The sequence below is a fragment of the Ruditapes philippinarum genome, unplaced genomic scaffold (assembly GCF_026571515.1).
Source record: "Ruditapes philippinarum isolate M1 unplaced genomic scaffold, ASM2657151v2 ctg12142_1_1_1_1, whole genome shotgun sequence".
Taxonomy (NCBI): domain Eukaryota; kingdom Metazoa; phylum Mollusca; class Bivalvia; order Venerida; family Veneridae; genus Ruditapes; species Ruditapes philippinarum.
The window spans coordinates 5,780-18,116 of record NW_026857910.1 but is presented as its reverse complement, the minus strand read 5'-3'; the positions used below and the strand labels follow the sequence as shown (position 1 = coordinate 18,116).

The 12,337-nt window shown below is 30.2% G+C and overlaps 1 protein-coding gene across 1 annotated transcript; it reads right to left on the bottom strand.

The window, feature by feature from the left end:
- Nucleotides 1-415: 415 nt before the first annotated feature.
- Nucleotides 416-8,763, bottom strand: LOC132751479 (uncharacterized). Its single transcript, XM_060741648.1, has 8 exons — nucleotides 7,911-8,763; nucleotides 4,056-4,260; nucleotides 3,630-3,668; nucleotides 3,301-3,351; nucleotides 2,845-2,991; nucleotides 2,237-2,354; nucleotides 1,679-1,797; nucleotides 416-1,200 (listed from the first exon to the last, which is right to left on the bottom strand). Exons 1-8 carry the CDS (start codon nucleotides 8,118-8,120, stop codon nucleotides 1,169-1,171), a joined length of 921 nt encoding a protein of 306 aa, XP_060597631.1. The 5' UTR covers nucleotides 8,121-8,763; the 3' UTR covers nucleotides 416-1,168.
- Nucleotides 8,764-12,337: the final 3,574 nt, after the last annotated feature.

Sequence of the window (12,337 nt, the reverse complement as noted above, 5' to 3'; positions counted from 1 at the left end):
TGATTACAGAAACGATGGTTTACGCGTAATTCTTCATTGAATAATTAATATAATGTTATTCGGTATTGATAAACAACCTTGCACTTTATCATTTGCAATTGTACCTCTTTAAGCCAAACAAGATGATAAACCGTTCGTCGGTAAAGAACAAATGTTTTACTTTCAATTAAATATGTATATAGTAGTGTTTTATATTTTAATACGGAGCTGCAGTGTAAATGTTTTTCACGGGTAGTTTTAACATATCGTTATATAATTTCATAATAACTTTCTTAAAAACTGGTTGTTTAAAAGTAAGAAAGGAAAGTCATAAACCATTGGTGATATATATAGGTATAGCATTGTTCTTAGAAAGGAAATCAAATAAAAAGGAAAGAAAGAAAGAGAGAAAAGTAAATTTTATCTAACAATGATATAGATGTAGTAATTTTCCTCACTTATTGTTTGCATTTATGAATGACATGGCCTTGTACAATTTAGTAAGGCAAAAACATTAAATAGACCACACCCTTTACAGTGTTATAGAAATGGAACCTTGTTCTCCTTTACCTTAATGTGATAAACTCTTTGTGTTTAACTTGATATACATGTATTATTCAGATTATTTAAACTGTTTAAATTTGCAAGTACAAAAAAATCAAGAGGTTTTCTAATACATGTTTGGGACCGTAGGCATTATATTCAGAATAAACATTTTGTAGACATAACATAACATAGTTTTTATTAACAATAATCATTACATACATTTTGCAAAATAGGCACAAAGTGATTCTAAATAATAAAACATTATGAATTTCTTTTCAAGATGGAAGTTGTAACAATGATTTGCGAAAAGCGAAACTAAAGAAGCGTGTGTTAAAAACATAAACATAAGAAATAAGAACTATGTATTTCTAATTCAGATGTGATTTAAAAACACTGTAAATGAATTTCAATGTATTTTCAGTAATTTCGTATCATGGGATTTTCAAATTCTTGTATACACTTCCTATATTAGAATGTAGAATATTCCAATATGTACATCAATTCTGTCACAGGAATGACAATTCTATGATGTCATTTCCTCCACTGGCGAGCTCAATCCAGTATATGTAACGGTGCTGTTTTGTAGCTGCAAGGAAATTATTTCATTGCTATACATGTAGGTGTAACTAGATAAGTAGGTTTATCAGGTCTCTCTGGAATGCATCTTGTTTTTACCTGAAACACGAGAATATTAAGATAATATACGAAATCAAAATTGTAGGAAACAAACGGTCACATGAATCCGAAAAATTAAAAATCAAAGTCAATAACAGGATGGAAATTCGTATTTCAAAATACCCGGTTTATGCTGACACATTAACAAGTTTAAAACCGGCTAACAAATATATTAAAGTCAACAAGGAAACAAATCGAGTAAAATTGAAATGTTTTAGTAGTTTCATAATTACTTTGCACGATGTCTGCATTTATACATTGTTCAAAAATACGGATTACGGTGAAAATGTTTCAAAATGTTTAGAATTTCTTTTGTGGATATGAAGATGAAAGTTTGAAGTAAGTTGCCTTTGAATCGACCTTGACTGGACTTTGGGTTCCACAGGTAACACGTAATGGTTAACGTGAGATGGTTCCATTGCAATAAACAGTGATACACATTTTAGATATATTGTAAAATGTTGGTATTTTAAAGTACCTTTTCTTTGGCGTTTTTCTTTTCTATTTCTTGTATTACTTTTATTGTTTTTATATTTTTTCTTTATATTAGATGTTCTACCTCTTTCTCTACATGAAAGATGTCCATTTTTACAGCGACTGAAAAAAGTAAACAAGTATATTTGGTCGCATAAAAATCTTTTTAATAAATGGCAATGATATGCGTTTATTTAAGCGTCTTTTTATATTTGAAATGATCTTAAAATGACAAAAGTTCTTCCCTGTTCGTGACTATTTACTTATTTATTATCCAAGCTGTCAGTTAATGAATTGCTGACAAGAACAAATGAGGTCAATTTGCATAATTTTCCACCCACAATGTACAATGTTCTAAATTGTCTGAAGTTATTATAGGTTACCTATTTTTGTTGAATAGTTTTCATTCTCTTCAAGTATGAATCAAATGACCAGTACAAAGGATTGCGACACTTAGCATTCATTTTCAGAGTTTTCACTCACGGACATTTCTACTGCTATCGATAAAATGTTTTTTACTATTTACATTTCTATAGTAAACAAAACGATGTTTTTGACTTACCAAAATTTATCTTTCAGTTGTATTTTTGCACCATGCAGTAATATAACATCGTCAACTGCGCATGTCTTTCTCTTTTTCAATGATGATGTAATTACAAGATTATCTTCTCCAGGGGAATCTTCAAAACAACCATAAATAATAATTATACATCAGTCCTCTATAGTGATACCATATTGAAAGGTAACAATAAAGGAACATATCTTTTGGGGAGTTTTATGTATGCGATTATGAAACAAATTAGAATTTCGTTCTTCAAAACTTATTGTTGGAAGCAAATTACATAACTCATCAAACAATAGTATAGTTTGATAAATATGACGGTAACTGACACTTAAAAAGTAGTAATCAACTTCTGAATTAAGATGACACACAGTTTGATAATTGTAGCCCTGTTCAATTAAATATCTTGCTTGATAAAAAATTGCATTTGCCTACAATGCGCATCTTTTCCGGAAATTTTAATAGTCAAACTAAGATTTGCAGGCAATATATCCAGACATAAGATTCATGCCACGTGAATATTATTACTTTTAAAATTCTTCATGTATAACTCCGAGGGCTAACACAAAATCAAATCTTCTATATATATAAAACAGAAAAGGTCTTACATTTTTCTTCGTTATGTTTTACGCAATATCCACTGTTTGGTATTCCATCCTTTATATTTCCAGGATCGGTCACGTGACAGAAATATCCCTGGGGGCATAATAGAGGGTCCTCGTCAGATTCAATGGGACTGGTGCTGCATGTTTCAACTGCAAAAATTATGTTTGGATTAGACCATTATAAACTCAATAAAGATTACAACGCGTGTTTACTTCTTTGAGATAAAAACAAAACATGTTTAATGTTATTAATAATGTTTTGACAATAAAGATATTGACAATTCAGGTAACTTTCTCGATATTATCTCATACTTGAAAGGAAAGTCCCTTCAGAGCAGCGAATAATAAAACCAAATGATAGAAAATTAGAGACCGGTTATTTTGAATCTGACAAATGCAAGTATATGTTAGAATATTAAACTGACAATATTGACAAAACTAAAATAACAGTACCATTACCTTCATTGGAGGAATCGTCAGTAATTGGTTTGTTGATCAACCAGGAGATTCCTTAAAATAATGTACAATAAATAAAATGATTGAAATCAATCAATCAATCAATAAATAAATCAATCAATCAGTCGTCATAACATACGCTACAATTTATTTATCTGTGACCAAATGAATTGGAAATAATTAAATAGGAGCTTAGCGCTGTATATCTTGTTACACAAAAATTTATGTTAAAAAATGATACATTATTATGATCAAAACTGAAATAAAATATAAAAGAAGTCGTCATTCAAGAAAATAATTAAAGTACAGATGTAGATTAACAAGTACCTTACCAGATCTTGATCTTCTTGGTTCCTTCCGCCAGTCGACAACTAAGAAAGAAAACAACACTAACTATCTTTGATCAATAAGATCAACAAAATTCTTATTTATCATCTGAGATGTTTAATTTATGTAATAGAAATATTTATAATGTACTATCTTTTAAAAGCCTCTGAAACCAAAGAAAAGCGATTGACCATTTTAACTACTTGAACATTTTAACTGTGGTTCAAATATTTATCAAAATTTTACAAAAATAAATTTCTGATGTGTTTCAATTTTGCTTCTTTAAGGAAAAGAAATCTTGCTAAAATTGTGTCTTCTTGGGAAAAAAGAATTTATTTAGTAGAAATCTGACAATGTAACATTTTTACTCTCCTCGTATAATCGAGGAATAATAGACAATTTTGAGAAGGAATGAAATAATAAGGAATTACGGGCGGCTGGCTGAACTTCAAGAAGGCAAGTAAAAGAGCATCCGGTAAAACAACATCTGTACCCATCCGAACAATCGGTATCTCTTTGACACGAATTGTTTGCACATGCGTCATTTGATACAACATCCGGAACCGGTGGACACACATCTTCCGACGCCATATTTGGAGCAGCAGGAGCATCTGATTGGTAATCGTCATAAAATATCTGAAAATATACAGAGACAATTATAAGAAATATATATATGAATGAACATGATAACTCGTGATTATCTGGTATATGCCTACTTCCGGTTTCGTTTTATATTCTTTATATTTCTTTCATTTTTGGCGTAGTATCTATTTTTTAACTAACATAGTTCCAGTTTGTAGGCTTAGATCATATTTCTTATATTTATTACTTCGCATGACTACGACCTACGATATTCGCATATAAAACTGTATAAAAAAAGGTTCTTGATCATGCATATGCTTTAAATTTTACAAATATACCATAAATAGAATAATAGTACAATTAAATATATAAATGTAAACTGAATATTGTAAATATGTCATGAAAATATACAGATGTTTAAAAAACCATGAAACTGATAATATGAAATGCATATTGCACATTTAACTTCCTTTGCTAGAAAAGTTTTTTTTTATTCTATTTTGTGACTGGAAATATGGGGCCTAATAGTTGCCGTAGGATAATGTTCATAATGATGAAGATATTCTATAATTATTTAGAAGTATTATGTTTGAATGTCACAAAAAGAGTCCACTCAGGCACTATCTTTAAATATTTTGCACGTTGCCCCACATTCCAATTCGAGCTAATTATTGATATTTGACAATAATCTCAACTTACTTATACCCTTTAATCCCCTACAGTATATTATCTTACCTTATAAAATCGTTTAAAGAATGTTAAAACTTGCGTATATTATACTTGAACTAGTGTGTCACATTTTCATACCTGTTAAAATGAAGGACAAAGTGAAATATATTTTAACTCAAGTTTTACAATATCATCATTTATAACGATTATGTTATTTTAAATTTCCTAACTTCGAAATTATCACAATTATTTATCTGCAAATTCTTCGTCTTAATGTGACATTATATGTTTTAGAACTATAGTTTTCATTGTATTATATTACTGGTGCTGGCCTCAAAAGGTGCATTCTTGTTAGGTAACAGCATGAAATGAACGTTAAATTTTACCAAAGTGCACTGAAGAAAGTCTTAAATTCAAACACATGTTTAATAAAATGTACAAATGAATCAGAAACACTATGTATATGTTGAATATTAAACAAATTATACAATTTCACTAAAAACGAAAAAAAAAAAGATTTGTTTTCAAACAAAAAGAATAAAATAAGCCATTAAATGTTTATAAACCTTTCATAAGTCAAGCAAACGTATTATGAAGTTTAAATGATACAAATCCACTAGGCAGCGGCCGTAAATGACCTAAAGTAAACTGTTGATTACACTTCAGACAAAAATATGCAAGTCTCATCTCAGCAGGGATGTAAATATGCAGATTCCTGTCAGAATCAGCAATTTAAGAGACGTAAAGGCTGTTACAAGATAATACATTTGTTTTATAACACCTGTTAGACTTTTCATGAAGTTCCGAGCAAGATATTCCATCCTTCTCGGTGCTTTTTTTTTCTATTCATTTGGCCGGTTTGGATGAAATAAATCAGTCTTAAATATTTTTTCTGGCAATTCAAAACTTATTTTTAAAACAGAAAAGGACACTACTATTATAACTTTTGAAATTTATTCGTATTTCTATATCATTTGATTAAATAAATGTCTCTGTTATTATATTTCAGCTCCATTTTTCAACTGAAGGACCTTTCGTTATTAACGCTTTATACTCCTGCAAATTTAGCAACAGTTTGAAAAAGATAAACCACCCTTTACCAAGAATTATCATTTTATCGTGCAAAATGACCCAACAATTAAATTCGTTGCAACGCTTTCCGTTTAAATCGAGAAAAACCGATATTCAATTTAGTTATGAAAAAGAAAATTAGTACGGTTCGATTTTTTTTTCTCTGCTATTTGCTTCACTTGATCAATGTAAGAATTTGATCTCAGTATAGCTCCTTTCATACCATCTGCAAAGCAAATTCACAATATTCATTTATACACTGTTTAATTTCATCTTCATATTGAAAAGTCATTTCTCTCATGAAGTTACTTACAAAACAATTCAAATATTCCGATTAAAACAATTTGATGTTGGTGAAAATGATTTGAAAAAAATCTACAATAATTCATTATAACATAAAATATGATATTCTTAACATTGCCTGCATTTGTCGTTAGAGAAACTAAAATATGATAAACAAGACCAACAAGGAAAGGCGGCGTTCATTGAACGCAACCCCCATATGACCCAGCAACAAGAACCAGCGGCAAGGAGCCCAGGCGGACCCCCCCCCCCCAAAAAAAAAAAAAAAAAACAGGACAGGGCAGACGCTAAATATATATATTTTTTATATGAAAGCATATTTTCTTATAACGAGCAAATCACCTATATATTATCAATCGACACTAACAGGACATTATTTGCGCATTATCGTCGATCATGTAATTAGAAATAAAAAAAGACATGACAAAATCGAATGCACATCATTTTAACATTAAATAATTGCACAAGTAAAAATCGCTGAAAAACCAATATGTCTAGAAAGATTCTTAATCTATATAGTACCGGTTATCTAAGATTTTAGTTTTTCATTTAAATTGTTAAAATCTAGATTTGAAGTTAAAGAGAAACGTCGCTTTGATCTTGTATATAAATTGTAGAGAAGGCGCAGACGGTTTGTTCTAGTTGGCAATCATTCTATCAGACAATTGTCAATAAACATTTTATGTTCGCACATCTGTCTTCAACGTTTGACCTTGCGTAGGATTTACAATAACACATAGTTTTGTCTGGCAATGAGGAACCTCAGTGCGTTAAGCGGATTTACAGGAGAATTTTTTTTTCATAGTAGAACTATCTTACATAGCTTTGTCCCGTTTTGTGTTACGTTTTAATTTTTTTCTTTTTCATTCATTTGTTTCATCTAAAGGTTTGAGATTTTTTTTACAAAATAGTTTTTATCTGTGCATGAAAATATATTGCTTTTTAACCTGACGCAATAATAAACTGAAAAACGTATTATATCGATTTTAACTGAAAGCGCAAAAAGCATACAAAAATAGTTTAATGTTTATATACATGAATTAAACATAATAATATCATATCAATAGCCGTGGCCATTTTTGACGAAATAAATGAATACTTTATGGCTGCAAGGAAGTTTTGTGTTTTAGAATTAATAAACACAGTTTCCGTAACAAAATTATTTGATAAAGGATACATTCTTATTAAGGTATGGTGCCTTGAAAAACAATTTTCAATAGCCGTACAAGAATTGTCAATGTGACATATACAGATGAATAGCTATAAAAAAATAGACAGGTGTATTCCGATTTTATACTTATAACCTCGTTTCGTTTATTTTCAGAATGGAGCTGTCCTATGCTGGCTCAAAAATAAATGTCTATTGTTAAATTAAAAGAAATCGTTAAAAACAATACATTTTTTACAGGTCAGCATTTAAGCAAGAGCATGGACGTATTGATCTTTTTTGAAAAGATATTACTGCAGTTTAATAATTTACATTGAATCTTTTTATTCAGTAAAATGATAATAATAAATTTTTAACAATTGTAGCGTTAATGTATTTTCTTGGCAATATTATTAATAAAGGAAAATAAGTGGTAATAAGTTTTATCAATAAAAATTAAAAGAGTTCGTTTTATTTTTGACGCTTTTAATATTTCACTTAATAACATTCTTACCGCATCTACAAGCCATTTTTCAGGAACATTTTCATCTGTATTCCCTCTCGAATCACTTTTATTTTCTTCATTAAATCTACTCCTTTTTCTGAGACTAATTCCATTTCTCTTCTTTCCTGTAAGTATAGCTTTTAAATCAGGGTCAGGTAAAATTTGTGCACCAAACAATGTCCCTGCCGTCTGAAGGACCAAAATGACTGTCAAAATCATATTTTAATCTTATTTTAAACTTTCTTTATCAAAATACTATATGCCATATATTTTCGAATTTAATATATCACTAAATCCTTCATATTTACAGATACACAGCAAGAAAAAATAACATTATATTCGTGAAATTTCAAATTTGCGTTAAAACACTTCGATCAATATAGATGATTTAAATATAAATATTTATCAATTAATCCCGTTAGCCCTCTCAAACATCTCACGTATTCCTTTAAATCAAAACACTGATTGAAACATAGGTGTCTATAATCCATGCCGTTATCTTCACATACCTACATTGGCAGGTATTCGTCTCTCAAACTTCACCTATACACTGATGGAGAAATTTTCCTGTTACTGTGGTAATTTAAGCTAAATTAGTCGCATTAACCCGCAACAGTCTACCTCTTATCCTAAATACACGACGTTGATAGTCTGATAAATCACCCTTGATTTAAACTAATTTTCTACCTGAGTCATTTTATCTATGATAAAATTAACAAATAAAAGATATCGTAAGTCTTTTAAGTTCCACTATAAACAAAACATACTTTTTTTCCTTTTAAGACGAATTTCGGAACAAAATCCGATGATAATTCTTAATTAATTATAATTCTGACAGAAAAAGCGAGACACTTTCTATTTTATCGTTTAAAACAGTAAAAAACACAATAAATCAATATGGACAAAAACGCCTATGCGTGCACAAATGCGTGCGATTATCAATTAAACAACTGAAAAGTGCAGTTATGTGTTACAAAGAAACATTATTTTCGTTTCGCTAAAACAAAGTTTACATAACAGTATAGTTATTCAAACTTTCAATTTATAATTTGTTCAGGTTTGTGCGTCGGTTACTCATTCATACATGCAATTGCGTGATTAATTTATCAACTTTGAATAAAATTAATAAGGATTACATCAAAAATCACCAGATGCATGACAAACACTGAAAATGTTTGCAGCTAAACTTGGGTTTCTAAGTTTTCAAGGGTCATTGCTCGAGCAAATATGGGGCATTGGGCAAGTATTGTAAAAAATTATCTCTTAGATTTTCAAGTGGTTGATAATTATAATTTATAAAGTAAAACAAAATGATTTAAGTATTCATAGTAATTATACTGAGATATATTAAACATAAGTAAATCATTAAATTACTTTCTAACTTTTCAATTAGATTCAACATAACATAGTAAATAGAATTATTGTTGTAATTAAGAGCTAAATGTCATAAAAATCCTACATCATTTTATAGAAATAAAATTTCTAAATTGATGCGTTATCCGTATAGTTACCAGGATTTTACACTTAATTTAGCAAACACAGAATCTTCTGCATTGAAACAAAACATTTTTAAAAAAGTAAAATGTTATGACAAATGAACATTGTGAATTGCCACTTTTTAGAAAATAGGGTATCGGTAAATGTGTGTAACAGTTGAAATCTAACCTGGAAATATTTAATGGAAGATTTCAAGTTATTTCAAAATAACAAATTCAGGTCATTCACAATCATTTAATACTTATTCAAATTTGTATGAAAATATCATACATTTGTGGATATTTTTCAATTCTTTATGTTAATCATTTGATGAAATAAAAATACAAACGTACGTATATATAAATTGATGATTATCATACATAGAACTGTATGAACAATAATTATGGAAATTAAACTCAAAGCAAAATTTGAGTTATAACATCATTATGCTTTGAAGCTGCATACGTGTCTTTCTTTACTATTTACAAATATCCATAGATTGTTACTTTTGAAACAGAAATCATAGTATTTCCTGTTTGAATACGTAAAACTGTTTCACATAAGTAAGTACATATGTTGTAACCTCTAGCCTCTTTCTGGCAAAATGGTCTATGCCATGCAAACAGTGCAAACCATGAGTAGTATAGATCGACCGGAACATCCGTTCACTGTCTGCACTGTTCGCTTTTTTCGTCAGTATATATTTGGAGGAAAAAATCAATTTTTCCGAAAAACGATCATTGGTTCTGTCCAGATTTGAAGATAAGTTAAGGTTTTACATTGATTAAAGATATTAACTAGTATATTAAATAATGAATTTTCATGTTCTTACCTGTTGTGTTATATACAATTTAGCGCATATATACATTTTTTATTTCCAAATAAGCAATATCTGGACCAGACGATTACAGCAGTAAACATGCTAGGATCAATTTTAGTAATTGATCCTGTCAGATACGCAGCATGTTTATTTGGCTGCCCTACAGTTTCATACCTAACATGTCTTGATTGTAAAAATAAACAAGAAGCGTGTCTTTACTGCTAAATATATTTGTCTGGGGATCATGACTGTATACCGATCTTTCTATTCGTCATTTCATGTTTTTAATTTTTCTCTCTTCGTTATTATTTTCTTTTTTTTATTATGTTGAGGATGTTATTTGTAAAATGATGGTTAAACGAAAATAATTTGTATTTTTATCGTATTATATTTCTGTCTTCACCTTCCAAGGTTTTCGTGCTTTCATTCCATTTTAAATTTCAATCATGAGGAGATGTGTTTCTGAATAAGACAACGAAGCAAATAATGTCTGAATAATATTAAAATATTACACCGTGTCATCGGTTCCATCCTCAAATAGGGCATAGTGTCATCTTGACAATTGATCAAGGTCATTAAGTCTGAGTCTTATGGTTATTTTCTCTCTCCCACCGCAGATTCAGAAATCATGCGGGAATAGTATTTGGTCACGTGGGGGTGTTGGTAAATAACTGTTAGTTTTCCAAGAAATATTGATTTGGAGGGGAAGACAAACGTTAAGTGTGACAAACTGTGTTCGGGGTTAAAACACGTTAGCCAACCGCATTGATCAATTATAATCATGTAATGTAGATCTATGGTATCTTAGGAAGGGAATGCACTATCTGTTGTTTCCGTCAACTAATAAGTGGTTTTCTGTTTTCATTTTCGACTAGTTGAGGTGAGGATTATAAGACATCACTAATGCTAGTTTGACACATGATTTGATATCTCCACTGACCAAAGAAACAGTAACCATATGTATACGAGATTATAAAGAATGGGTTGTTGTACTCAAAAACGTTTTTGTCTCTTAAGCAAATACAGCATGGTGTAAACAGGTGTACATAGAGAATAGTTGGTTGCCAGTGGGAACAACGTCTGAATGTTTGATTCTATTCTTACGCTTCAGTCATAGATAACATTATTTCTGACAGTGGAACTATTTTATATCCATTCTTATTTCATATTTGTACAACCTGTACAGTTTATTAGATTTTTGTATAATCATTTAGATGCATAACGATTCTGACGACTATTTATGTCGGGTTATATCGTACTGACACCGAAGTTGTTCTCGCCTTTTTTCGAACCTGATTGTAGTATACGGTGTCAGATATGGGGATACTTTCCACGTTGCGCTACCGACTAGGCATATAAATCTGTACGCAGTTCTGTGTATGTAAGACATTAAATATGTTGTCATAGACCAAGCGTTTTAGAAAACAAAATGATAAGTTTAGCACGACTATAACATACTTACATCGATGTATCACGCAAAAGAAAACAACAACAAACAACCAACGAAGTCTCCACGATGCTATTCATGTTCTCGAGGAATTATGAAATAATAACATCAAATTGCCGCCAAAGATTACGGAAATAAAACCATTGAGTAATTAATCATCTATCTGCAATATGACTGTCTGAGAATCTTGAACATTTGTATAGATATATACGGTATATAGAATACCATAAATCTCATAATCTAATTGCCAGAGAGTGTTATGAGACAGACCAGTGCTACATGAGACATTCATTTGACAGCTTCAAAACAGAGACAAATAATATTTCACACCTGTCCTTGAAGAACTTCTGTTGTAAGTATCTGCAAAAAAGATGCTTCCCAAGAGCAATAAAAACAAAACTGAAAGTGAGGATTGCAGACACGAATTGACTGACCTAGCTGGTCAAAGATATGAAAATGATGGACATTAAACGAAATGCAAATTAACAAAAGTAGTAACTTAGTGTAGCGTTCACCATGACTCACAAGGACAAAACAGCCCCAAAACCTTAATAACGGCCGCGTTCTTGAGGAATAAATATAATGCGACAATTGGAGTTTTGAACACTGCTAAGATGGAGTCAATTGTAATAAAGAATTAGTTTAGAACATGCTATAAATGCCTTGAAGTCCTATAATAGTTTGAACATGTGA

What these genes read in the sequence shown, in the direction of transcription:
- LOC132751479 (XM_060741648.1), bottom strand. Translation starts at nt 8,120, where the DNA reads ATGATTTTGACAGTCATTTTGGTCCTTCAGACGGCAGGGACATTGTTT. An exon ending in AAAAATGGCTTGTAGATGCG is followed by an intron (nt 4,261 to 7,910) that starts GTAAGAATGTTA and finishes GTATATTTTCAG; the next exon opens with ATATTTTATGACGATTACCA. An exon ending in AGAAAAACGCCAAAGAAAAG is followed by an intron (nt 1,201 to 1,678) that starts GTACTTTAAAAT and finishes CTCGTGTTTCAG; the next exon opens with GTAAAAACAAGATGCATTCC.